Source organism: Garra rufa, chromosome 2 (assembly GCF_049309525.1).
Source record: "Garra rufa chromosome 2, GarRuf1.0, whole genome shotgun sequence".
Taxonomy (NCBI): Eukaryota; Metazoa; Chordata; class Actinopteri; order Cypriniformes; family Cyprinidae; genus Garra; species Garra rufa.
In genome coordinates, this window is record NC_133362.1 from 45,217,140 (window position 1) to 45,244,322 (window position 27,183).

The window sequence follows — 27,183 nt, forward strand, 5'->3', positions numbered from 1 at the left end:
ATATAGTAAAATTATTATTCAATTAAATGATTACTTTTTGCTTTTTTAATCAAGCTGAAATGATTATCTCCTATCTGAGGACAAGTGATTTTTTAGGCAATGGGCCAGATTTGATAATTAAATTCATACAAAATTAAAAGAAAACTATAAAAGAACCTTACATATGTGCAACTGACCCTCTGATTATAATCTTGATTCTTTTGATTTATGAAAATGTTCTTCATTTCCAACAGAATGAGCACTTTTCTTGTTGGGACATGTTTTTGCCAAATTTTCAAGAATCAGTGTGCTATTAGGTCAGAAGTCACTTCTTATACATTCACTTAGTCATCGTGGTAACTATAGTTTTGCATTGTCATACTGTCTATTAGCTGCCACTAGCTCCAACGCCCATTATGTTAACTTTATAAACTTTAAAGTCTAAAGTTAAAGGGTTAGGGTTAAGAATCTGTCATCATTTGCAAAATTTAAGAGGTGTGAAAAGGTGTTTGTTTAACTGCGAGCTTTCGGTCAGCGTTTGGTTTTTTAATTAAATGCGTTTTTTTCTTTTTCTTCTCTTACATGAAGGTAACGTTTACAGTTTGACCAAACAGTGTAAATATTATTTAATTGCTTGTATTTAGGATACGCTGGCCTTGAAATTAACCTTGGCAAGATAAAGGTATCTGCCGATGTATTTCAGTAATGGTTAAGGTTAGGGCAACACTGAAGTCAGCAAACACAGAAAGATCTTTAACATTCAAATCATATTTTATATAATAAATAATGTTATTTTACAACCATATATTTTTTTAAATAACAAATAACTTAACATTTGTTATTTTGAAGATTTGTTTTTACAACCATAATGGTCCCATTTTATAACCATTAAGTAGATTACACAGAACATCCACTTTTATTTATTTATTTATTTACCTTGCAAAGTAACCTTTAAATTAAAACATTGCAGTTGATTTTGTGTCACACATTTATAGAACTTTCTCTTTTTCTCTCTTTGAATATTAAATTAAGGACATCAATAATGCAAAGGGGGAAAACGAAAATAGAGTTGTTGCTATTAGGTCAGAAGTCACTTCTTATACATTCACTTAGTCATCGTGGTAACTATAGTTTTGCATTGTCATACTGTCTATTAGCTGCCACTAGCTCCAACGCCCATTATGTTAACTTTATAAACTTTAAAGTCTAAAGTTAAAGGGTTAGGGTTAAGAGTCTGTCATCATTTGCAAAATTTAAGAGGTGTGATAAAGTGTTTGTTTAACTGCGAGCTTTCGGTCAGCGTTTGGTTTTTTAATTAAATGCGTTTTTTTCTTTTTCTTCTCTTACATGAAGGTAATGTTTACAGTTTGACCAAACAGTGTAAATATTATTTAATTGCTTGTATTTAGGATACGCTGGCCTTGAAATTACCCTTGGCAAGATAAAGGTATCTGCCGTCAGTAATGGTTAAGGTTAGGGCAACACCGAAGTCAGCAAACACAGAAACGTCTTTAACATTAGAGGAATCAAATCATATTTTATATAATAAATAATAATATTTTTTTACAACCATATATTTTTTTTAATAACCATTAAATAACTTAACATTTGTTATTTTGAAGGTTTATATTTACAACCATTATGGTTCCATTTTATAACTACTGAGTAGCCTGCTTTTATTTTTTATTTACATTGCAAAATAACCTTTTTAATCTGCATTGCAGTTGTTTTTGTCACATTTATAGAACTTTCTTGTTTTCTCTCTTTGGGAAAATGTTGTCACTATTAGGTCAGAAGTCACTTATTATATATGAACTTGTCATCGTGGTAACTGTAATTTTGCATTGTCATACTGTCTATTAGCTGCCATTAGCTCCAACGCCCATTATGTTAGCTTTGTGAACTCTAAAGTTAAAGGGTTTGGGTTAAGAATCTGTCATCATTTGCTCACCTTCAAGTTGTTTTAAGTTGTTCTATCCAAACCTCTATGAATGTCTTTCTTTTGCTGGACACAAAAAAAAAATATTTAGAAGAATATTGTTGGACCCCATTGACTTTTTGGCTATTGAAATTAATGGGGAGTGTCAACTTTTTGGTTACCCATATTCTACAAAATATCTTCTTTTGTGTTTGGCAGAAGAAAGAAATGCATATCAGTTTGGAACACACTGACGGTGAATAAACGGTAACTTGATTTTCATTTGGGTGAACTATGCCTTAAAGCTTTAGTAGTGCTTTACACAGTCATTGTTTCTCTCTCTCTTTAGTCATTGTTCAAAATAGATTCCAACAAAAATGTCAACAGCAACATTTAAGAAGACTTAAGAAGCTTTAATAAATATGCAGAGCTTTATTATCTGACAACATGTATTACAGTATGTATATTGTGAATACAATCCATTGAAGTACCCTAAATAAGCAATACCTTATTAAAGTAATAAATCAGTAGTGTGTCCAGTTGTCACATTTTTTTCATACAATGTTTTCTAACCAGAATATTAAAAATCATGAACCATCAGGAAACAAAGCAGATGTTATACTTGTCCTTTAGATGGTTCAGGCCAAAACATTTTTTCACAATTACTTATTCGGTTTAGAAAATATGCCACCCCTGTAAATCCTTTAATGTCCTTTTCAGTGTTCCTCACATCATCACCCACACCATCATAGTGTTTGTTTGTTTTTTCAGTGTAAACTGGGTTAAAAACAGGGTTACCGCTAAAATGCTACAGGGCCAAGGACATGTGCTCCTTCTCCCTGAGGCCAAATGCTTAAGAACTAAGGACAATGCTCTCAGTTATCCTTCCTGCCAGCAACCCTGCTTATAATTAACTTGCTTGATTTTCCAAGAGCCAGCAGCACTTTATAGTCGTATTTCATGATAAAATAAACCGCCTGGCTGTAGTAGGTGAACGGTTAAAACCGGACTTTATTAAGCTTTATCTATACAATCTCTGCTCCATTGTGAAATAAATATGAACTACAAGCTCACATGTGTACAGTGCAATAAATTGGCATCAATGGAAAATAATGATGTAATAAGTATCTGCAGTAAAGGCTATTTCATTGTTTGTTGATAAAAGGAAATTGTGTAATATATCTGGACAGTTTGCAATGTTGCATTTACCTAATTTTGCACATTAAGGGACTAATCAAATCATATCTGAAGAATTGGCCCCACTTGGGAAATAATTTCCCAAAGAAAATGATGACTGCAAACTCTTGATTCGACAAATATGTGTAGTTCATATGCATTCCTTTTCCATAAACAAACAATAAATCTACCTACAAAACAAATCTCTCTCACCTTTCCAGTTCCCACAACCTATGAACCATCTTCGAAATGCATCTATTTTTAGTTGTTTTCAAAATGCTTCAATTTTAAATAGTGGCTTCTATAAATAATTGTTCTTTTGTATGCATACCTGAACTTTCATTTTCTGTTGTGATTTGAGATTCAACATTTCTGAGATTGCCATGAAATGACAATTAATCTTGGCATCTGTGAGAAAAGTTGACCTTGAACTAATAGTAAGATAAAAATTGGTACATTTAACAACTCTCTCTCTGCCTATATGCTAACTGGCGCGGACGATACAGAGCTGGCCCTCGACTCTCGTGTTTTGCGTGTGGGGATGGTGACGACACAACATGAGATACCAACCGTTGCCTCTGGCAATTCGTCATCCTCAGTCCATTCGTTAAGATCAGGGTTATACACTTGAATACATTTTTTATACTTCTTCTCAACCTCATTCCAGCCACCCAGGAGGTAAATCTTGTTATTCAAGGTGGCAGCACCGGCTGTGCTCACTCCTGTGAGCAAGGGGCCGGCGTAGCTCCACTGGCCGGAGTGAGAATTGTAAGATTCAACTGGCAAGACGTCTACCCTCTCGCCACGTCCGCCTAGTTGGCTGCCGCCGAGAACGTAGGCGCGATCTCCGACGGTCACCGAACTGTGCCATCCTCTCGGGGTGCTCAGGCTGTTCTTATCCTGCCAGCTATCGGTGGATGGGTCGTAAGAACATACAGAGCGAGAGTAGGCGTTGTTAATGTAACCGCCGCTAACCAAGATCTTGCCATCAATTACTGTGCTGGCATGGCAACATCTAGGGACTTCCATTGGTGCTTTCATCTGCCATTGGTTAGAGGATGGAACGTAGCACTCTACAGATGCCTGGCATCCGTCAGAATTACGCCCCCCTACGGCAAACAGGAGACCATTGAAGGTGTTGAGGCTGAAATGAGTGCGCTTTTGAATCATGTTTGTCAGGTGGATCCAAGTGTTGAATCGGGGGTCGTATCTGATGAGGGAAATGCTCGTAAGTCAAAAAAATACATGACAGTAAAGCCTTCGTAAAGAAAAGGACATTGGATCTTACCTGATGAAATTGCTGACGGCATGTTTGGCTTGGTTCCTAGCATCATTCTGGTCTTCACCACCAGCCACGTATAGGAAGCCATCCAAAACAGCCACACACTGGTTGAAGCTCTTCGCAGGCATCTCCGTCAGCTTGTTCCAGACACTGTCCTCATCTCTGTAGAGAATGTCCTTGCTGAGAGATTTTTCGGTTAGGGCAGGCCGCCCACCCACTGTGAGCAGCACTCGTTGGCCGCCACGGACCTTGGTTCTTCTGGACTGCAGGATGTTTTGCTGGAATGGCAGCAGGTGGTAATTCATGGCATCGACCAGCAGACGGTGGCACTCAGCATCTTGCATCATCCTGGGAATGATCTGCACGTGACTAACAAGGTCCTGTGGTGAGATGGTTCCAAAGCGGATGTTGGACAGAAGATCAGGAGCGTACTTCAGCCTCTTCTCATCGAAGTCTAACCACTTCATTGCGATCTGGAAAGCCGTGAGCTCAGAGGGCAGCTGAAGCGAGTCGTCCGTGAGAAATTCACTGATCTGCTCGTAGGTGAGTTTCAGGAACTGCTCCATTTCGGAGAACTCGATGAAGTTCTCCCGCATGAACTTCTGAGCCGCCTCTTTTGTCTCTTTCAGATTGTACGTGTCGGCGATGTTGACAACATACATGCAGTTCTCCACACTGATCTCCCGAATCAAGAAATCGCTGCACATCTTCACCAGAGAATGGATCTGCAACAGCATGGCTGCTGATATTGTGCTACCAATGGTGTACAAAGACAAGGTCAGCTTTCCAGAATAGGCATATGTGATGACTGTAGCCAGTCCAACTGGGGACAAATCGTTTAGTTCAATCTTCTTGAGAGATGGATCCTTCCTGAGCACGTTTTGGATGTACTCACTGCAGGAAGCCATCACGATCTTGTGAACGTCAAAGGATTTGGACTTGGTTGCTACAGTCAGGTCACAGAGGAAGCTGTCTTGCCTCATTTGGCTGAGACCCTCCAAGAGGTTCGGTGCATAGACGGGGTCAGTGACCTCTGTTGAGATGCAACTAAAGCCATTTCCACCTTCTAGGAGAGTGTTGAGCCCATTGATTTTGTTGGTGGGACTGTCTTCTACCATAATTGTCATCTCATTGATGTCAGCTTTGTTCTTCTTAGCGGCCTTGTTCTTTTTGGGTGCCATGACTGTAGTGATGGGTCACAGCCAAGACCTAAAAGGATTTTTGACAAATAAGAACACATTATGAGTGGAAAAACATACAAGTGTGCACAGATAAATCTAAACAAATCTACTGTTTTACTCCTAAACCTGTTAACATGCAGGCACTGCTGACTTTCTGTGTTTACAACTGTTTACAGCATCATTTAACCAACTTATTAAATTCTGACAAAATATACATCAACTGAAATATCTTGAAACTTACACTTCAGCATAGGACTATAATGATGTATATCTATTACCAACCAGTCAACAAATATTCCAGACTGAGTGTACCAATATTAATAGGCCAAAAATCAGTTTTTGAAAAAATAAATAAATAAATTACATAAACACATATTAAATGTTTATATAAAAATGTACAGTGGTTGCAGTAGGGCTCTCAAACACCCTGCACAAGAGATATTTCATTTTTACAATGCTCTATGCATCATTTATTCATCAATTTTGCAAAACATTTCACATGTTTTCAGCAACATAACAACACATTCTCAGAGTGAACCAGCTCTTAAGTCTGTAGTGTAGTGACACAGACTTTTCTCATATTTCAAAACCACGTGCAGTGTTGCTTAACTATTAGGGTCACTCTAACAAGAAGGGGGGAAAAACATTCAAAAACAAAAAGTTATCTCAGAAGTGTAAAGCTTTATACTAATGCTCTTTAAAATACCAAAATTAACTCTTAAGAGTTGTTATCGCAGCATATCACCTCGACATTCCTCTCTTTGCATCTGTCACAAGTTATCACAACTATGGCCAAAAATAGAAAGGCAGTGTACCATTGCTCTAAGGTTCCTTTTATAGACTCTAAGTCATTTAAACCCATCTGCCTTTTCAGTACTAAAACATATAGCTTTACTTATAAGGAACTGTTATTATGTTAAAGTAAAATATTACTACAAGAGTCTATGAGTGTTGTATTTGTACCAGGTTTACACATACGCACATGCACATGCACATGCACACACACACACACACACACACACACACACACACACACACACACACACACACACACACATTTACTATGATTTTTTTTTCATTAAAAAACACCCTTACTGTGGCTTTAAAAAAACAGAACTCAATACACTGACCTGAAGAACCTAACGCAACTCCAAAGATTCATACAATCAACTCAAGAACCCCCTTGAGCCAAAATTGATAAGAAGGTCTTTGTTTGTTTAAACACAGAAGCTGTAATGAATCACCAAGATCTTTTTGTATAAAGACATGTATAACGCACTTACCGATGTCGAGATTAAGTAGATGGAGGAGTTGGACAGACTTGCACCTCCAAGTTGGTGTGCAGGAGAGAGAGACGTTCCGTCAGAGGTCCGAATAGACAGCTGATTAACTCCTCCTCTCCTGCTCAAACAGAAGACGTGATTGCGCAAAAAGTGCGAAGGGTTTGGTGGTCCGTTATTTCACCAATAGGTAATTAAACTACCTTATTGACTTGAAATGCTTTTGATGTAGTTTGATTCTGTCAGGCAGGTTTTACGAGAAGAAGAAAAAAACAAGGTTAGGGTTACACACAGGACGCATATACTTATGGTTAAAAAACAGCGCAACTGAACATTTTATTTTATTTTATGTTTTTTTTTTTTTGTGAAGAACATTTAAAAATATAAACCTACTATAGAATCTTAAAGGGTTCCGTGTGTTGATGGTTCTTCATGGAATGTCTATAAAGAACCTCTTTTCCCTTCCATTTTATATTAACAAAACCTAAACTAATTTTAATATTACGTTATAAATTACGTGATAAACATTGTTGGGGAAAGTTGCAAGTAATGCATTACAATATTGAGTTACTTTCTAAAAAAATAACTAATTGCATTACTTAGTTACTTTATAGAAAGTAATGCGTTACGTTACTTTTGCATTACTTCTGTGCAGGGCTTGCTTGTTTGTTTTTAATATAAAAAAGTTCTATTTTTGGCAGATGTAAAAACCTTTTCACACCAAAAGCCTCAGGCTTAGAGAAAAGTAGACCGCAGATGAAAAAATGTCAACTCTTCAGCAATAAAAAAAAGGAAAACAAATATTATTTTGAGGAAGTTTTGCTTATTAGTATGGATGAATTGGATCATCGAAGGACTGCAGCAAAGACATTAGTTAATAAAATGGGATTAAATACATAAAGAACAAGTATTATTTAACATATTTAATTATTGCAGGTTTGCGACATATTCTGAGTTGAATTTCACTGTTTTTATTCATTATGAGGAATACTATTAGTTTTTACTTATTTGAAAAGTAAGATATTTTCTTGTTAATTAAAAATGCGTTACTTTAGTAGTTACTTGGAAAAAAATAATATTTTTAAGTAACTCCCCAGCACTGGTGATAAAAAGCAACATATTCAACTGGGGTTTTGAGGGGTCAGATATAGGCTAAAGGATTTAGCAGCCAAGACGGCTCTACTCAACTGCCAAGCATCTGACCAGCATCTGGCGTTTGTGTAGGCTAGTAGGCTACACACCAATTCAATTCATAAAGAAGCATATGCGTTTTGTCTTTGCAGTGTTATTTGATCAACGTTGCAACTAGTTGCTTACATTCAGTGATCGGTGTTCAAAAGTGTGATTGCTTGTGTTTGTGGAGTATTTTGGGATGGGTCTGTTTTTGTCAGATAGCCTGTGTGCAATGACTCCAGCCTTTCCAAAAAGGTAAAATGCATTATTTCGTCTCCGCCCATATAAAGGTGACGAAAAAATATGGCGAGACTTCAATAAGTGCAGGTCAGGCGCATGTGAGGAGGTGACATGGCCGCAGCTGATGTGAAAAAGGTTTTGCAATTAAAACATCAGCTGAAAGAATCCTGCGAAGGACACACGGTAGGATGCTGTCTATCGATGTGCAATCATCAACAAAAAAGTTTTGAATCGTTTAACTTAAAAAATGTAAGCGGGATAAAAGATAAAGCCGCAAGGGCAAGACAACACAAGGACTAACACAATTAACATGAAGCTTTTAAGTCAAACGTCCAGTTGCACAAACTTTTTAGCAAGCACCTTAACCTCCTAAGGCCCGAGCTTTGTTTTGGCTTGCATTTTAGATTTCTTCTAGCTATTTGGGGTTAGGAGGATCCAATTAAGATAATAACCAGATATTATCTTTGAACATGATGCTCTTTTTGAAAAAAAAAAAAACGATGTCCACGTAGGCTATGGCCTGTATCCACAGAAAAAAAGTCAAGACACCATTGTGTAACAAAGTGCTAATCTCTATTTACAGCCTGAGAAATGTGCCTGAATATTTTTATTGTTACTGTTGCATATATAACTCAACTTCTTCAAATTCTTCCCAAACTACGTTTTCACTGTTTATTTTTTTGCTAACATTTTTACATTTTCAACAAATAAAAATCAGTGTAAATTTATTTAGCACACATGCAGTGTCAATTTATACTGTTGTAAACTACTGTAAATTGATGTTTTCTAACAAATTCTTCCCGAAATAGGCTTTTACAGTTACTTTTTTGTTACATTTTATCAAACAAAAATCAATGTAAAGTTATTTATCATGCACGCAAAGAGAGATTATACTGTTGTAATCTATAGTAAATTGATGCTTTCTATTAAATTCTTCCCAAACTACGTATGTTACTAACATTTTTACATTTTCAACAAATTCAAATCAATGCAAAGTTATTTTTCACTCATGCAATATCAATTTACACTGTTGTAAACAAAAGAAAATTCATGTTTTTTTTAACAAATTCTTCCCAAACTATATTTTTTGTTAACTGTTTTACATTTTAAAGTAATACAAATTAATGTTAAGTTATTTTATCACACATGCAATGTCAATTTATACTGTTAAAAGCTATTGTACATTGATGTTTTCTAACAAATTCTTCCCAAACTACATTTTTTGCAAACATTTTTTACATTTTCAACAAATAAAAATCAATGTTAAGTTATTTATCACACATGCAATGTCAATTTACACTGTTGTAAACTACTGTAAATTGATGTTTTCTAAAAAATTCTTTTCAAACTACGTTTTTACAGTTATATTTTTTGTTAACATTTTTACATTTTCAACAAAGTTTAGTCCCATTGTCCACATATGTGTACATCAAGTTTAGCAGCATAGTAAATCTTTACTGTTACAAAAAATTGTCAAATTAGCATGCCATATTAATCATACAACACTATTATGTGTAACTCAACAAGAATCAACAATTACATTTTATTAGATTTTTTGCTATGTGGACGTTTTGGTCTGGTGTGGCTGCTTGACTTTTCAGATGTGTTTGCCGCCATCTTGAAATTTCTATGTAAAGTTTTTTTCTCTTCTGACACCACCAGATGGCAGTGTAAGTACCCCCATACGTGTCCATAACACCAGCAGTGAAGACAATTGTGGACATGATAAGAGCTAAAATGTGCTGTCCCCGTATGTGGCCACTAAGCCCTAGGAGGTTAATAAACATCTTAAAATAAGACTTTCTTTGTAAATTCTGTCATCCAGACAAAACTTAATGCATGTTTTTTTAATAACTTAACCACACTGGGATGCATTTAAACAAAAGTAAACTAAGTAATACACATTTTAATTTAGGTTGAACTTTGTAATCATATGCATCTTATATGTCACCTTTTCCATGTTTACTGTTTCTTGAATGTTTTTTTTTTCTCCTCTGGTTGTTTAACTGTTTAAATTTTACTGAAAAGCCATTAAATAACCTATAAGATCAGTATGACAACTAGGCCTCCTCTACTTAAACCTAAAGTTTGATTTGAAATAATAGTATCTCATATATTCATTCATTCATACTCTTTGCACTAAATGATGGTGAAATGTGAATAGAAATTGTAGTATGTCAGCAGCTGTTGACAGGAAGGCAGGAGGTGTTGGGGGGTAGGCACTTGAGAGGGGGTCTTTCTAAAAATAACACTGCAGTTGTCTCTCATGTTGGCTGTCTGTCATTTAGGCCGTGAAGGGGCAATGTTGCAGTAATTATTTAGTTAAACTTAACATTTAACATGTTGGTGACATTTGTAGTGTATTGTTAATGTGCTATTTTGTTTGTTGTGACTGCACAATGCAGTAACCCCTCTACTGCGCATGTGCAGTGTTTTGTAAAATGTATTTTACAACTGGTGGGTGGGTGTTATTTCATTGCCCATTTATAGTACCTTAGCTTAGGTTTCCCTATACATAGAGCCTGACCATAGAGCTCGCTCAGCAAATTCACATTTTTAAACAGATGGGTGGGACACACTGGTCTAAAATTATTTCTCTGGCTTAGATTATTTAATTGAACCTGTTCTGTTTCAGTTGCTGAAAATCTTGAAGAAACTTGAAGTATTGGACATTACACTTGAAATTCTCGCTGTAAGAGATTCATGTATTTCGTTCATGTATTTTTTTAGTGAACTGTTTACTACTTGAGACTTAAATATTTGTCTTTTGTTTATAGGAAACCGGAATTGGAAAAGTTGTCAACTCCTTTCGGAAACATGATGAGGCAGGAAGAGTGGCTAAAATACTGGTTAACAGATGGAAAACGCTTGTTCCAAAAGACTCTAAAAGGTATCGTCTGGCCCTACAAATCTGTAATTGAAAACAAATGTATTTATTGCATTTGAGATATTACTTTTTCTGTGTAAAATACTGTACAACTACACTCTTAAAAATAAAGGTGCTTTAAAAGGTTCTTCACAGCGATGCCATAGAAGAACCATTTTTGGTTCCACAAAGAACCATTTTTGGTTCCACAAAGAATCATTCAGTCAAAAGTTCTTCAAAGAACCCCCTCTTTTTCTTACCTTTTGATAATCTGAAGAACCTTCTTTCGCCACAAAGAACCTTTTGTGAAACCGAAAGGTTTTTCAATTGTTAAAGGTACTTTATGGAACCATTTAGACAAAAAGGTTATTCTATGGAATCATTAAGCACCTTTAGTATAACTTTTTGTTGTTTTTGTTATTGCAGTTTGAGTGGGGAAAAGCCTGATGACTGCCCAACCCAAAATGAACAGCCTAATAAAGAAGTGCAAGAAAAGACTAAACATGAAAACAGCCAGTTGTCAGAGACTACCAATTCTAGAAAGAAGCCTAAAATTGAGAATTCCAGTACTGAAAAGAAAATGTCACAGAATGTTGACATTAAATGCAAAATCAAGCCCAGTAAATCCAAAATCTACTTGAATGGTGAAAAAAAGAATGAGCCGGAAAACGAGTCATGTTTAAACGAAGGCTCATGGAGTCGCGCCAAGGAAAAGACAAGCGGTGAGCACACGAAACACGAAAGCAAAAAGACTGAGAAGGTTTCTGGCATAACAAAAAAACAGGAGAATATGAAACTTGAAAAATCTTTGAAAAGACCTGAAGCAACTCAGAAGCATAGAAAGAAGACTGGAGATGCACGCAGGAAAGAAAAGAGGGAGAAGGCCAAAGACATATTAGTAGCAATGGAGACTGACAAACATGCTGAAGATGGCTGTGAAACACCTTCCATGTCCTTTGAGGCCTACCTGAGCTATGACCTCGAGCCTCCCAAACGCAAAAAATCTTTCAGTGTTGCTAAGAATCCGAAGAGGCTTAAAACTGCCCACAAAGACAGCTCTTGTGTGTCTCTTGTAAAGTCAAGCAAGGCAGTGATCGAAGACCCAAAGACAACGGTACTACAAAGAACCTGCATTGTGTTCCTTTAAAACAATGATTCTCCCAAAATGAAAATGTAGTTTAAAGCCTATATGATGCAAGTCCTTATTCATTGAAAGTCTTATACTCTGCTGTAGCTTTCTAATCAAGTGTGCAGAGCACCAATGGCGTTTGATGAAATGGATTCAAGCCTGACACATACACTGAATGTTGTTTTATTTTATTTGAGGTTTACGGCTTTATAGCCCAGTTGTGTTTCAAAGTCACACAGGTTTAAAACTATGTGAGATTGAGTGAGGAATAACATAATTTTTGTTTTTGAGTGAAATCCAGGTCCCTGAGCACTCGGTGATGGACTTGCTAAACGTTCCTTTGCCAACCAGTTTTCCCGAATGCGAGGACATTTCTCAGTATCAGTACTTGAGTGAAAAGAAAGGTAAGTCAAAGCTTTGCATCTGTTTTCATGTCTGTTCTTAAATGCCACAATTTATGTGTTCATTCATCCCTAGCTGATAAAAAGATAACTGATGACTGTGAAGAGGCCCCACTCTTTATTGGACAGAGGCTGAAGAATAAGATGCAAGTGTACTCTGGTAGTAAGATTGCGTACCTGCCCACCATGATGTCGCTGTACCAGCAGTGCATTCGAGCGCTGCAAAACAACATTGACTGTACGTTACTTCGCATTATGATATTGTAATTGCGTGAGGTGAGCTGGGTTTTTAAAGATGTTGCCTCTTTTGCAGCTCTCTATGAAATTGGAGGGGTGCCATTTGAGATTTTGGAACCAGTACTAGAGCGCTGCACGCCTGAACAGCTCATCCGGATTGAGGAGTATAATCCAGTAAGAAGTTAGCAGTAGTCTTTCTTAGTGAGAATGCTTGAAATGGTGTGTGCCATATACCGTAGATGTGGATTTGCTCTACCAAGCGTTTGGACACCGCTTACTACCATTTGAACATTTTAAATGATAGTAAAGTCATCAAAACTTTAAAATTATGGCACTGAAATATATTAGAATTGTCTAATGGCAAAGTCATTAAAAAGTTTAAATTAAATATTTTATCTTAGAAGTAGCCACCCTTTGTCTAGATTCCTGCTCTACACATTCTGGGGTTTCTTTCAGACAACCAGAGTTGGGAAAAAAAAATTACAATATTGACTATCTCCATGAAAAAGTAACTAATTAACGTTACTTTTTATAGAATGTAATGCGTTACATTACTTTTGTGTTACTTTTTAAATCTGGGCAGGGCTTGCTTGTTTGTTTTTAATATAAAAAGTTCTATTTTTGGCAAATGTAAAAGTCTTTTTACACCAAAAGTAAAGTCATGTCTGTACAGTAGACCGCAGAAGAAAAAATGTCAACTCTTTAGCAATAAAAAAAGGAAAACAAATGTTAGATTATCTTGAGTAATTTCTGTTTATTAGTATGGATGAACTGGATCATCGAAGGTGGGCAGCAAAGACATTGGTTAATAAAATGGGATTAAATACATAAAGGATATTTGTATTTAACATATTTAATTATTGCAGGTTTGATTTTTACAGTTTTTATTCATTTTGAGGATTACTGTATCTTTTTTTTTTTTTAGTGAGTGAGATGAATTAATGCATGTTCACATTTATTCTAGAACTAAAGTAACATCTTACAATTTCTCGCAGCATGGGGACAGGAAAGTTTTCAATCAATAAAGGGGGGTTTCTTGTAATGCGTTACCCCCAACACTGCAAACAACTTTGTGTGCACTTTATTTTTGTGAGCACTTATTTTTGTAAAGACATTTGTCTGGGTCTACAAAACAAATTTTAAGCTTTTAAACAAGTCTTTAGTTCAGAAAGTGTATGAGAAATCTAAATGGTATTTTTTTTTTTTTTTTTTTTTTTAATGATTTGCAAATGTACATTGTATATTTCTGACACAGGTGTACATTGGGGTGACAGACCACCTGTGGGAGAGGCACTGCCAGAAGGACTTCAGAAATGCCCAGCTGGAGGAGTATGAATCCTGGAGAGAGATGTACCTCCGCATGTCCGAGGAGAGGGAGAGAAAACTCAAGCTACTCACAAAAAGCATCGTTTCTGCTCACTCTGGGAAGCCCAAAGGTAATTGGATTTTAATTATGCTCTGCATTTTCTTAGTACTTCTTGTTCAGTACTATGTCTTTGCAAAAAATACAGGAGTAGCAGAAATGTAGCATTGCATCACTGAGTCAATAATAAATCCTTTGCAGTGAATGTGTGCCGTCAGAATTGGAGTCCAAACGGCTGATTTAAGGGGAGACGCTGCAGGCAAAAACTTTTTTTTTTTTTTTTTTTCTCTTTTTCACGCACCTATCAAGTTTGAGATTTTGGGCTTTTTGGTTTTTCATAAAGTGTTTTTTCCAAAAACCACTGTTAAGTGTTTCTTTTATAGCACTTTGTTTGTGTCAATAGATTTCAATTACAATGCATATTTTTAAATGCCGTTTTCTCAAAATTAGTTTTTTTCTCCTACACTGAGCCATAAATCTCCACTTCAGCAGCTCTTACACACACCAAACTTGACATTTTTGTTCCTGTCTATATCCTGAAAGCTTTTACAGAGGGATTTGTTTCATATATGATTTGCTTGATTTTTATACATTTTATTTCCCAAAAATTTTAAATTGTTTCTTGTGTTTTTTGTTTTTTTTTCTGAATTATGGCTTGACAAAATGAGATACCCAAAATTCCCTCTGTAAAAATTTGACTCTTAAATTTTGAAACTGACTTCATCCAGTGTTTAGATTTTTGTACTAGAAATGCATGCAAATTAGTGCATATTTTAGTAAATAATGCCTCATTTGCATATTTAAACATAACATTTTAGAAAACTTGTAATACAAAAATGTTTGCGATTTATCAATGTAATCAATCAACTGCGTAAGTAACATTTCACAAGTACTCGAACCCACTCCAATCCATCAGTTAACATCTTGTGAAGCCAAAAGCTATGTGTTTACAAGAAACAAATCTATCCTTAAGGCATTTTAACTATAAACCATTGCTTTTGGTCTCATTATGGATAGGTGACTCATAATTTAGCTGAAAGCAATGGTTTTGAAGTTAAAAACATGGAGTTTTTACTTCACAGGATGTTAATTGATGTACTGGAGTGGTGTGGATTATTGTGATAATACATCCTGCTCTTCAATAATGTCATGATGTCTTGTACCAGCTTGTAGTACAGATTCGGTTCATTTGGTTTCCAACTTCAAAGTTGTTTCCACCTACCGTGGATTGTCAGCTGATGTCCAATTCTTCTGTCTAAGCCAGTACCTTAGACAGACGTTGACCGACTATTGGGAGATGATTTGTAAATCTAATCTGTAAGCCTTATCTTTGTGTTTCTCCGGAACGGGGAGCAGTTGTTTGTTGGTGAGCTGAGCTTGAAGGCTCATAAATGCAGTTGGCCTCTGTGGTAATATGGCTCTAACCATCTGTCTGCTCAGACTATGAATAGATTTGGAGCGCAACTGTGACTTCGGGGTTAATGGCAGAACTGTGGAGTAAATGGATAGATGCCTTTTTTGATCTTTATTTACCAACAAGAGACTCGTTTGTTTCTCTGCTTTAATCTTCTAAATGATTTTAGAACAGCAGTTGTTGCAACTGATCTTAGCATTTTGACTTATTTTTGATGTAATTTTTACCAAATTTGACCAATTTTGTAAAACACTCTTATTTACAGTTGGTTATCCATATCCTATTGAGCAAAATGCTAAATTTAAGAATCCCTTTTAATTTAAGGCTCTGTTTTAATATTCTGGGTTGGAATTTTGGCACATTTTATTGGAATGACAGGAAGTGGAGTGTACTGTACTCATACGCAAATTTCAGAGCTGTGTATCGGTTTTATTCTTGATCTATATATACACGTCCAACTCAAGTATTTTTTCTTTTAAAATTGTGGTTAGTTTTTGTTTTTGTGTTTTTGATGATAGTTCCCCAAAAATCAATGGAACATTAAGCTTTAATTTGATATTAGAAAGCAGTGTCTCAAATATATGGTGATACTATTTCACAGTTTCTCCTCACACAGAGGTGTATAGCAGATATTCAGTAAAGTATAAAATATGGATATTAAGTAACTAGTAAAGTAACACATTACTTTTTAATTGACGAGAAAATATCTGAGTTACTTTTCCCCCCATTTATTGATTAAAAGCTCTCCTGTAACCGTATTGAGAGAGATTGTGATGTTACTTTAGTTCTAGAATAAATGTGAACGAACATTAATTCATCTCACTCACAAAAAAAACCAGATACAATATTTCTCAAAATGAATAAAAACTGTGAAAATCAAACCTGCAATAATTAAATGTTAAATACAAATATCCTTTATGTATTTAATCCCATTTTATTAACCAATGTCTTTGCTGCCGACCTTCGATGATCCAATTCATCCATGCTAATAAGCAAAAATTACTCAAGATAATCTAACATTTTGTTTTTGTATTTTATTGGTAAAAAGTTGGCATTTTTCTTCTGCGGTCTACTGTACAGACGTGAATTTGCTTTTCTCTAAGCCTGAGGCTTTTGGTGTAAAAAGGCTTTTACATTTGCCAAAAATAGAACTTTTTATATTAAAAACAAACAAGCAAACCCTGCCCAGATTTAAAAAGTAATGCATTATTTTCCATAAGTAACCAAGTAACATAATTGGTTACTTTTTTTTGGAAGTAACTCAATATTGTAATGCATTACTTTTAAAAGTAACTTTCCCCAACACTGTTCATTACAAGACCAGGCAGTGGAGTTGATATAACAATGTTTCTGGAAGTACATATTACCCTATATAATATATAGCCCTATTTAGACTGTAGTTGTTTCTCATGGGCCTGTAAGGAGATTTCAACATGTAAAGGGACTAGTTTTTGCAATTCAAATCCAGTATGTCAGTGTTTTGATATTCTCCCACCACCCTTTGAGTTTTAACTGTGCTTTAACACTTTACTTTGAACCCGTTGACTCCTAATGTCACACACACTTTTTTTTTGTGCTTTTGTTTTTCTCTTTTAGGCCGGCAGGTGAAGATGGCGTTTATTCACTCAGCTGCTAAGCCACCTAGAAATGTGAGGATCCAACAGGAGATTCATGGCACAGCCGGCCCTGTGACACTACCTCAGCCAACAGACAGAGCCAGGTCAGTTCAGACCAGATCAGGCTGGAAGGGCCACAATCAACCCTTTTGGTGAAAGAGGCAGCTGTGTGTACTTGCATCACAGTTATAGAATTAATAAAACAACTGTGTAAATATTATCATGCCGTCTAAGAAAAAAAAGAAATCAGTTTAAAATTTACTCAGGCCATCGAAGATTTTGTTTCTTCATCAGAACAGATTTGTAGTAATGTAGCATTCCATCACTTGTTCACCAGTGGATCCTCAGCAGTGAATGGGTGCCGTCAGAATGAGAGTCCAAACAGCTAATAAAAATGCACAATAATGCAGAAGTAATCCACACCACTCCAGTCCTCCAATTAAGCTCTTCTGAATAAAAAAATGTGGGTTAAGGTGTTTTATGCTTGCTTGCTTTTTTTTTTTTCAGGATTCTTTGATGAATAGAAAAATCCAAAGATTATCTGGAGAAAAAAAAAACATGTTTTAAATAAAAAATTATATATGTTAAAAATATTTCTAAATTGTACTGTTTTTGCTGGACTTTAGGTCAAATAAATGCAGGCTTGGCGAGCAGAAGAGACTTCTTTTAAAAAAAAAATGTAAATAAGCATATCATCTTAAAAGCAGAAAAACCTTTTATTATTGAAGTAAAAAGCATCCGATCAAATTCTGCATCTGTCAATTGGTAATACGCCTAATTCTAATACAATTTAGTTCAGTTGTTTGCATAATGAGCTAGAATGGTTAAGCGTTATTTTGCTGCATGTACCTTTCTTTTGAAACCGTTTTAGTCTAGTTTTATGTAAAAACGGTGTGCTATAGCAAAACAGTTGAGGCTACATTTGGACGAGTTTTGTTTAGAAAATCAAAAGGTTCAAGAGTCACACTGTTAAAACACTGTCTTTTTAAAAATTAACTGGTTCTAAGAAACAAATTAAGGTGTTTTATGCTTTCCCCGGTAAAAAGCACAGTTTGCAAGCAAAGTTTTAAAGAGTTCCAGATAAATATGTCAGTGGATTTTGATGTGAGAGGATCACAAAGGGATGGATTTTTTTTTTTCTTCACTGAAAGAAATGTAATGGATCATGGATTAATATTTTGGCCAGAAACATGAGTTTAAAGTTATACCTTAATGATGAATTTGTTTCTTATAAACACTCACCTTTTCACTTCACAAGATGATTATTGACTGGAGTTGTATGATTACTTGATTCCAACAGCACCCAGAGGATCCTCTGTTAAGGGATGTAATGCAAATTTTATTTTATTTTTAGTTTTGATGATGAAACAAGCATTTTTAATCGCTCAAGGGCGAGTACACACTGCAAAAAATGCTTTTCTTACTGATTTTTGTCTTGTTTCCAGTCAAAATATCTAAAAATTCTTAAATCAAAGAGGATTTTCTAGACAAGTAAAAAGTGTCTTGTTTTCAGAAAAAAAAGCAAAATAATCTGCCAGTGGGGTTTTCTGTTTGAAATGAGATTTTATATTTGCTTATCCCATTGGTAGATTATTTTGCTTGTTCTAAGCAAAAACTCAATTAATTTTGACTTGTTTATTTTCTTGTTTTCAGAAAAAAACTTTTTACTTACTAGAAAATCCTTGTTGATTTAAGAGTTTTTAGATATTTTGACTGGAAACAACAAAAAATCTAAGTAAGAAAAGCATTTTTTGCAGTGCATTTTCAGCAAATGTTCATTTTTGGGTGAGCTATTCCATTGTTTACAGACATTTCCTTTTAACCCTTTAAAACTTGACAATGTGATGCGTAATTCAATAATATAACACCTCTAAAAAAAAAAAAAAGTATGAAAAACTCCTATGGAACCCTACATTTTCTTTTCTTTATAGAGAGTAGAAAATTAGTGATATTGCTGTGCAGATAAATATAATTCTATAACTTCACACCAAATCTATCATTTCACCCCACAGTTGTGGGAAACCCAGTGAGAATTGGGGAAGATCTAGCTTCACTGAGCCTTCAAAACCCTCCACCAACAACTCTGGCCAAGCCCAAGACCCCCGGAAGATGAAAAGTGAGTTTTCACATGGATTCAATTGTGCCTCTAAAGACCACATTTTATTCAACTGTAGCCAATCCATACTGCAATAATGATCATATTTGTTATTGTAATAGCAGCTGAAAGCACCACAATATTGGTATAACAGAGACCTTTATCACACATAAGCAAAAAAATCCAGTTTAAACAAGAGTGGTTTTGTAAGAATTCCTTCCAAATGCTCTTATTGTTTTACTTGGTGATTTTTCTTGTTTTGATGTTGTTTTGAATGTTATGTCTTGTATGTTCACAGGAGTGGCACCCATGATGGCAAAGTCCCTCAAGGCTTTTAAAAAGCAGCTTAGCCGCAGATGAATGTAGAAGATAGTACTGAAAGTATACCATCCCTCTCCCACCTTTATTGTCTAAATAGTTTGGACCCCCCAAATGTAATTTGTAATTCCACAAGTTGCTTACAGGATAAATGACATTTGATCAACTTAGCACTTGTTTGTATGAACAATAATTGCACTTTGAAATCAAGTCTCTTTGTATTATATTTTTTTTTCTATCATGACAGACACCGTTTGAATTCTGCAATTAAAACTATAAATAACCACAAAATCTGTCGTTTGCTGTGGTGCTTCTCTGCCATGTGTGCTATCGAACTCAAATGTGTTTGTCTCCATCTAGTGGAAATGGGAGACTATTTTAATCGAGTTTTGTCCTATCTGTTCTGATAGTTGCAGATTGCAAGTAACAAGATCAAAGCTAACTTTTCAGCATCATTAATCATCTTTAGGCTCACATGATCCATCGGAAATCATTCTAATATGCTGAAACTTTTATTATTATTATCAATATCAACAGTTGAGTACCTTTTTTTTTTTTTTTTTTTTTTTTTTTTTCAGGATTCTTTGAATAGAAAAATCCAAAGATCAGCGTTTATCTAGGGGGAAAAAATAATATTTTTTTTTTGATTAAGTTATTTTTTCTTTAGCAAGGAAGCTTTAAATTGATCAAAAGTGATGAAAAAGACATTTATAATGTTGCAAAAGATTTCCATTTCAGATAAATGCTGTTCTTCTGAACCTTTTTATTTAGAAACCTGAAATTCTACTCCGCTGTTTTCAATAATAATAATAATAATAATAAATAGTTTTTTGTGCAGCAAATCAGAATATTAGAATGATTTCTGAAGGATCGTGTGACTGGAGTAATGATGCTAAAAATTCAGCTTTGAAATCACAGGAATAAATTACATTTTAAAATATATTCAAATAGAAAATGGTTATTTTAAATAGAAAAATATTTCTAAATTGTACTGTTTTTTTTGGGTCAAATAAATGCAGGCTTGGTGAGCAGAAGAGACTTTAAAAAAAAAAAACATTAAAAATCTTACTGTGCAAAAACCTTTGACTCATAGTGTAAATAAGCATATCATTTTAAAAGCAGAAAAACCTTTTATTGTTAAAGTAAAAGGCATCCGATCAAATTCTGCAGTATTTAAGTGCTAATTCATCTGTCAATTGGTAATATGCCTAATACAATTTAGTCCAGCTGTTTGCATAATGTGCTAGAATGGTTAAGCATTATTTTGCTGCATGTACCTTTCTTGTGGGAAAGTTTTAGTCTCAGTTTTATGTAAAATCTGTGTGTTAAAGCAAAACAGTTGAGGTTACATTTGGAAGAGTTTTGTTTAGAAAATCTTCAAGGTTCAAGAGTCACACTGTCAAAACTGTCTTTTTAAAAATTAACTGGTTAGTTAATTTAACTGCATTGGATTAAATTTTAGAGAAATAACTGCTCTTTTTTTTTTTTTTTTTTAAGGAAATTAAGCTTTACTTTTAACAAGGGGGTTTTCACAGCAATGGTGTGAAGAACATTTTAATGATAAACAAAATGTGCTATAAAAACTTTTTCCTTTGCACAAAGTATAATGGATATTCTTCATGGAACCATATACTTAAAAGAACTTTTTTGTCTAAATTGTTCCATGAAGAATCTTTAACATCTGAAGAAAGCATGTGGCGAAAGAAGGTTCTTCAGATTATAAAAAGGTAAGAAAGAGATGTTCTTTAAAGAACCTTTGACTGAATGGATCTTTGTGGAAGCAAAAATGGTTCTTCTATGGCATCGCTGTGAAAAACCTTTTAAAGCACCTTTATTTTTAAGAGTGTAGATGCTAATTAGAACCTTTTGTTTGCAGTGAACATATCAGCTCTTGCACTTTCCAGGAGTACACTATTGGTCAACTGTAATTTAACACAAATCTCAAAATCTTAAATACAAAGGCCAAAACTCAGTATCTGCACACACAGCTCTCACAAAACACTATCCACAGCAATGTAAACGCTGTAGCTAAAGATCATTTTGTCAAATCGGTTAACTCTTTTGGAGGGAAATGTTTGAATACCCAAGTAAATAACTTACAAGCTACAGGCAGAAAATATAAGATGTACCTTACAAACTCGATAAATCCAGGAAATGATTGGGTCACGCAGTAGATGGAAGCGCCGAGGGATCAGGTGTTTTGCAGTGGATCATTTGGATGTGACCACATAATTTCAGCTGATATTGTTTGAATGACAGATCTTTTCTGTGATGCCATTAATGGCTGTGTGTATTGCCTCAGGAAGTGTTACTTGTTAATGTGGATTTCAATCATATCCATTGCTGGGTGAGAAATAATGCCTCAGTTAGGCAATATGGTTCTAGATACATGGGGAAGTTGCCACACGGGCCATTTTTCAAACATCTAGTTTAAAAATGTATTTAAAATTAAAAATTAAATTTTTTTTAAAATGGCTGTTGGGTAAAAACATTTTGCCATTTTAGAAATAGTTTTGTGGGTTATAATTATTGCACTGTTTAAATTGTGCCAAAAAGCATGTAACCAGCTGTTGGTGCTTGTTGTTGGACAAACTTTTCTTCTTCTTTTTAATAGTAAGTGCTTTAGGTTTTATGAAAGTCACTTCTAAAAATAAACATACACTGAAAAGCATCTTTCCAATCTTTGTGCATAAGCAAAATTGTGGATTGCTTTTCATTAATCTTAGCAGTTGCTATGTTACTGTCCTCTAAGGGAACAACATAAATGTGTGCCAGTTTAAACCTGAGATAAAGATACTTTATGACATCCTATATTGCATATATGCTGTTTATATTCTGTTATCAATAATGTTAAAAGCCTCAGGTCAAGTAATGACCTCACATGTGAAGTACAACCTTGTTGAATCACTGTCCTGATAACCTTTAAAAAAAAAAAAAAAAGTCTTGAAGGGAGTGGTACAGCCAACAAGTATTTTCCTGTAGAAATCCATTTCAAATGTCATTATAGGCCATGCATGCATTATTATCAATGATGAACATCCAATAAAAGATGTAATAAAAATATTCTGTTGTTTTGAAAACATAACAAAAAGTCAGAATATGATGAAAGCACAAACAATACAACCTGTTGCAGCTGTATTTTTCATTTAAACTTGAATTGGTGAAAATAATTTAAATAATCATTTTGAAAAATGTAAAAAAATAAAATAAAAGCCTTGATGTAATTGAATAAGAAATATTCAAATAAAATTGACTTTCCTTGCATTTCCAGACGCACACAAATCATACTGGATAAAATGGATTGGTGATAGAAAGATAGATGTGATGGAGGATAAATATGAACAAGAATAAACCTGTTGAATGTCATCTTTTTGAAGGGCAACAAGGTGTGTTCGGGGAAGTGTAGTTTATGTAGTTCAGTGTGTTGTTGTTTACGCACTGGGAGGGAGGGAGCGAGAGAAAAAAAGGGAGGAGCCGCTGGGATTCGTGACGTCAACCTGGAATGAGGGAGTGAATGTTCCGGGTCAGAAACTGGACTAAGAGGAAATAAACTCCGGGATAAGAAAAACACGAAATAAACGCAACCAAACAGACATGTAACCGCTTACAAAGACAGATACGGGACACTTCTCAGCCTCTCAGTAAAGATGTTGCGAGAAAGGTGAAAAGGCGGAAAGAAAACTCCAGGGATCAAAGCAGAAGTGGAGCGCGACGTTTTTATTCCATGTTTCAGTGCGCGATACATTTGCGTTGGAGATCGATAGATTTGTGCGCGACACTAGTTGCTTCGGCGCTCTCTCGCCGTTCCTAGTTTCTCCAACTTGTTTTAGTTTTGATTGTTGTGGCAACTTTTCCAGCAGTACGGATTTGTCTAGGGCTAGGATCACCATCCCGTGATGTTTCACTGTATCCCCCTGTGGCGGTGCAACCGTCACATTGAGTCGATCGATAAGCGCCACTGCTCGCTCCTCTTCGTCCCGGATGAGATCTATCGCTACAGAGGGAGTTTGGAAGAGCTTTTACTGGACGCCAACCAGCTCCGGGATTTGCCCAAGGTAAGACGACGCCAGCCTGTACTGGGACCATTGTTGCTAGGAAAGCCTCTTCTCGAATGGATGAATGAGACGCGTTTGTGGGCCGCGTCTCAAAACATAATGCGCGTTCTATTTGTACAGCATTTGCGCGTAGGCGCGCTCCGAGTCAGCAGCAGTTTGAGGCAGGTGAGTTGCGAGTCGACAGCAGTTTTGGGCTTTAGTGGTGCACTGTGGGGCCTCGCTGGAAGTCATTCAGCATGAATAGACGTACTCTTGAGTCAGCAGTAGTTTTGAGCATCAGGTGTGCTGCAAATCAGCAGCCGTTTTGGCCCTCGTAACCACAGACAGCATTGCTGAAATCATAGACTTGCTGCCAGTCAGCAGCATTTTTGGGCATCATAGGCATAATACGAAGCTGCAATTCTGAGCATGATAGACGTGTTCAGATTTATCAGCAGTTTTGGCCATCTTTACCCCATTGGGTGGCAGTCAGCATTGTTGGAATCATTTTTGGACTTCATAGACTAGGCTGTACCAGCAACACTCCTACGATGCCAAAATTTCTGTTTTATGAAAATGTGATGCCCAAAAATGCAGTAGTTAGGTAGCTTAGTAGAATTTGAAACGCAGCCACTGTCATTGTCCAGATGGCGGAGAACTCTAGAACTTGCAAAATGTGACAGTGATGTACACAGTGGTTGAACATCTGGGCGGAAAGCCCAGAAATTATTTCTGAACTGACATATTGAACAAAACAATGCTGCAAAGTAACTTCTCAATAGTACTGACTAATTGTGTACTGCATTAGTATGCAGTGTGCCATGAAAGGGCATGATTTTTAACTGTAATGTGACCTTTCGGAGCGCAGACTCATGCATGAAGCAACAAAGAGCATCTTCAGAAGAATGTCTGATTGGTGGAGATGACTACGAGAAAACTTTTCAGGCTAATCCTGATTTAAAGGCTCCTAACAGTGATGCTTTACTGACACACAGGACAACTTTCTCCACCTCTTGTTGCAGTGCATCAATTTAAACAGTCTTTTCCCTCTAATTTGCTTGAATCCCACTTTGTATGCAATTACAGTTGTCCTTGTGTGATCTTTACCGCAATAACATTGAAAAACTCTGTCAGAACAGAGCAGTGGATGGCCTTTATAACTCTGTCAGCGAGTTTGGAAAGGACACACATTTGCTTTGCTCCCTATGCCTATGCTACCACAGCAGTAAATCCTGCATGCGCATTGCTGATAGACTGACCGGCAGCATTGCCTGCAGCGATTCTTTGGCTTGTAATGAATTAAATCTTCCAGATCAATGATAGATTAAAGTGCTGTGCCCAACAACCGCAGCACAATAAAACATTCAGGGCTATCATATCTTACACCTGTTTGAGCTTATCTTGTAATGAATCCTGTTTTCAGGGTGTTTTAATCAAAAGTGTCTTTGAAATCAGACAAGAAGTCGTTGAGATGGTTTCATCCAAAAAATCGATTGAAAAATAACATCAGGTGTTAACATTATAAATGCTCATTCACATAAGAAGCCAAAGGAGAAAATAGACAAAGAAATATAACTTTTGCATAGTCATAGACTATTTTATCGATTTTGTTAATAACCACAGTGGAGAGGGTGAATATAAAATTAAAAATTATACATACTTCATAAAATAAAACCTCAGTGTTGTGAGTTTAAGGCCTGAAGGTGACCAGTTAAGTTTTTTCCACCCTAAGAAATACATATCAAAATAGATAACTTGTCAAAAGTTTTTGTTCTATTAATAGTATTGGTCTCCACAGTTTTTGTATATAAAAAAAAAAGTTAAAGCTGTGTTTTATTATGGACATGTGGAAACATGAAACGCCAGTAAATTGGCCACGTATCAGGCTTTCCCTTTAAGAGCTGAGTGGTTGAACTGAGAGCATTCCGGTTTTTAACCATTTATTGTAAGAAGCTGCGTTAACTATTGAATTCAGTTATTCGTGTCCGAGCATGTTCTTGATTTTTCACTGGCTTAGAAATCTATTGTCTAATTAACGCTTTTAACGGAAACTACGTTTAGCTTAACTTTAGTTGTGCACAGCTCATAAAAATTCTTTATGTTTACTTGCTTTCATGTTGTTCAGAAAAGGAGGAACTTTGAATAATGTTCTAGCTGCTCGTTTCCGGGGCATATAATAAATTGATCTTTCACTGAAGCAGTAAGTTTCAAGAGTTGTCCACACAACGCATGTGCTGTATCCCAAGTCTTCTGACTCACAGTTTGTGTGAGAAACAGATGGAAATTGAAGTTATCCAGTTCCTAAGAAAAGTAGTGATTGGTTGGGCAATATGGGGACAAAAAATAGTTTTTGTTTGTTTGTTTTTGTTTAATTTTTGCATTCAGAATCATTATCTTATCACAGTCTTTTGTACGAGAATTTTGTAAGTTACTGAGCAGTACAGCAGAACGAATGTCGCCTATTTAAAAAAAGGCCCTACAAGATGATAAAACCTAAGAGAAGACCATTTAGGCAAGTATTCCTTTAGCAATATCCAACTGGTTAATGAATCATTCACTTCAGAGTTGGCTCTTTATTATAAATCAGTTTATCTGCTTCATGAAAATTACTAGAGTTCAACCCAGCAGGTGATGGAGATGTACTACTAATCACAGAACCGGCTTTACTGATGAGATACGCATGACAATCGCATGCGATATATTGCACAGCCCTAATCTGAGTGTGTATTTCAGACCAAAACAAAACCTCTCTGAGTTCTCTGAATGATTGCAATTCCTGTAAAATGTGCTGCTTGATGTCTCAGTTTGTGGTACCCAGACTGCTGCTGTTTGTTTGGTAAAGTCAGTGAAGTAGGGCATTTGTTTTGAGAGCAAGCAGAGCAACCAATAGGATCCTCTAGCATAGCTTGAGTGTGTTTTTAAGTCTCTGGAGACAAATATAAACCTCTCAGAAGTGTATATTGAGAGTGAATTTAGTTAATGGTTGAACTTTTCACTCTCCTTTGTACCATGTGTGCCCAGTGTGTCCGCAGGGCATATAGTCAAGAGCCCATACCCAAGTCAAAAGTGTGTACTTCAGACTGTGCTTAAAGATGAGCGTGAAAACACATATCTTAAAGTAGGGCTGGGCGATTTGGCCTAAAATCAAAATCTCGATTAATTGAACATTTTAACCCGATTACGATTTATGAACGATTATTTTATTCATTAATAAAATTATATTTAATTATATTTAAATAATATTTATTTTTTTGCCCTCATAGTTCACTGTCAAGTTTTGTACAGTAAATATGCGCACATATTACAAGTGAGAGATTTTTGAATGAAGGGTGCACACACTATCTACTATCTATGATTATTTATTGAACATCAGTGTTGAACAACTGAAATTAAAGCACACATTGCTTAAAATGAAAAGTCACATTTTTCTTAAATTAGTGAAAATAAATAACTTGCACTTTTGGAAACAAAATAAATTATT

The 27,183-nt window shown here is 35.6% G+C and overlaps 3 protein-coding genes across 3 annotated transcripts in view; 2 read left to right on the forward strand and 1 right to left on the reverse strand.

Annotated features, from left to right (window-relative positions):
- Positions 1-2,309: 2,309 nt before the first annotated feature.
- On the reverse strand, positions 2,310-6,951 carry klhl31 (kelch-like family member 31). The gene is made up of 3 exons (XM_073834272.1): positions 6,820-6,951; positions 4,362-5,564; positions 2,310-4,283 (listed from the first exon to the last, which is right to left on the reverse strand). The coding sequence occupies exons 2-3, from the start codon at positions 5,534-5,536 to the stop codon at positions 3,551-3,553; spliced, it is 1,908 nt and encodes a 635-aa protein (XP_073690373.1). The 5' UTR covers positions 5,537-5,564; positions 6,820-6,951; the 3' UTR covers positions 2,310-3,550.
- Positions 6,952-8,340: 1,389 nt separating this feature from the next.
- On the forward strand, positions 8,341-19,946 carry eloal (elongin A, like). Its single transcript, XM_073834679.1, has 11 exons — positions 8,341-8,412; positions 10,865-10,921; positions 11,007-11,119; positions 11,522-12,209; positions 12,526-12,628; positions 12,702-12,863; positions 12,939-13,036; positions 14,118-14,298; positions 17,236-17,359; positions 19,268-19,371; positions 19,649-19,946. The coding sequence occupies exons 1-11, from the start codon at positions 8,341-8,343 to the stop codon at positions 19,708-19,710; spliced, it is 1,764 nt and encodes a 587-aa protein (XP_073690780.1). The 3' UTR covers positions 19,711-19,946.
- Positions 19,947-23,200: 3,254 nt separating this feature from the next.
- Positions 23,201-27,183, forward strand: part of lrrc1 (leucine rich repeat containing 1) — a 63,935-nt gene continuing 59,952 nt past the window's right edge. The window contains exon 1 of the mRNA XM_073835228.1: positions 23,201-23,723. Within this exon, the coding sequence (XP_073691329.1) occupies positions 23,565-23,723 (159 nt within the window). The 5' untranslated portion in view covers positions 23,201-23,564. The remainder of the gene's footprint in view (positions 23,724-27,183) is intronic.

Excerpts from the sequence above, each read along its gene's own strand:
- klhl31 (XM_073834272.1), bottom strand. The coding sequence starts at position 5,536 with ATGGCACCCAAAAAGAACAAGGCCGCTAAGAAGAACAAAGCTGACATC. Across the intron at positions 4,284-4,361 it reads GCCGTCAGCAATTTCATCAG|ATACGACCCCCGATTCAACA; the intron begins GTAAGATCCAAT and ends TTCCCTCATCAG.
- eloal (XM_073834679.1), top strand. The coding sequence starts at position 8,341 with ATGGCCGCAGCTGATGTGAAAAAGGTTTTGCAATTAAAACATCAGCTG. Across the intron at positions 10,922-11,006 it reads TTACACTTGAAATTCTCGCT|GAAACCGGAATTGGAAAAGT; the intron begins GTAAGAGATTCA and ends TTTTGTTTATAG. Across the intron at positions 19,372-19,648 it reads AGACCCCCGGAAGATGAAAA|GAGTGGCACCCATGATGGCA; the intron begins GTGAGTTTTCAC and ends GTATGTTCACAG.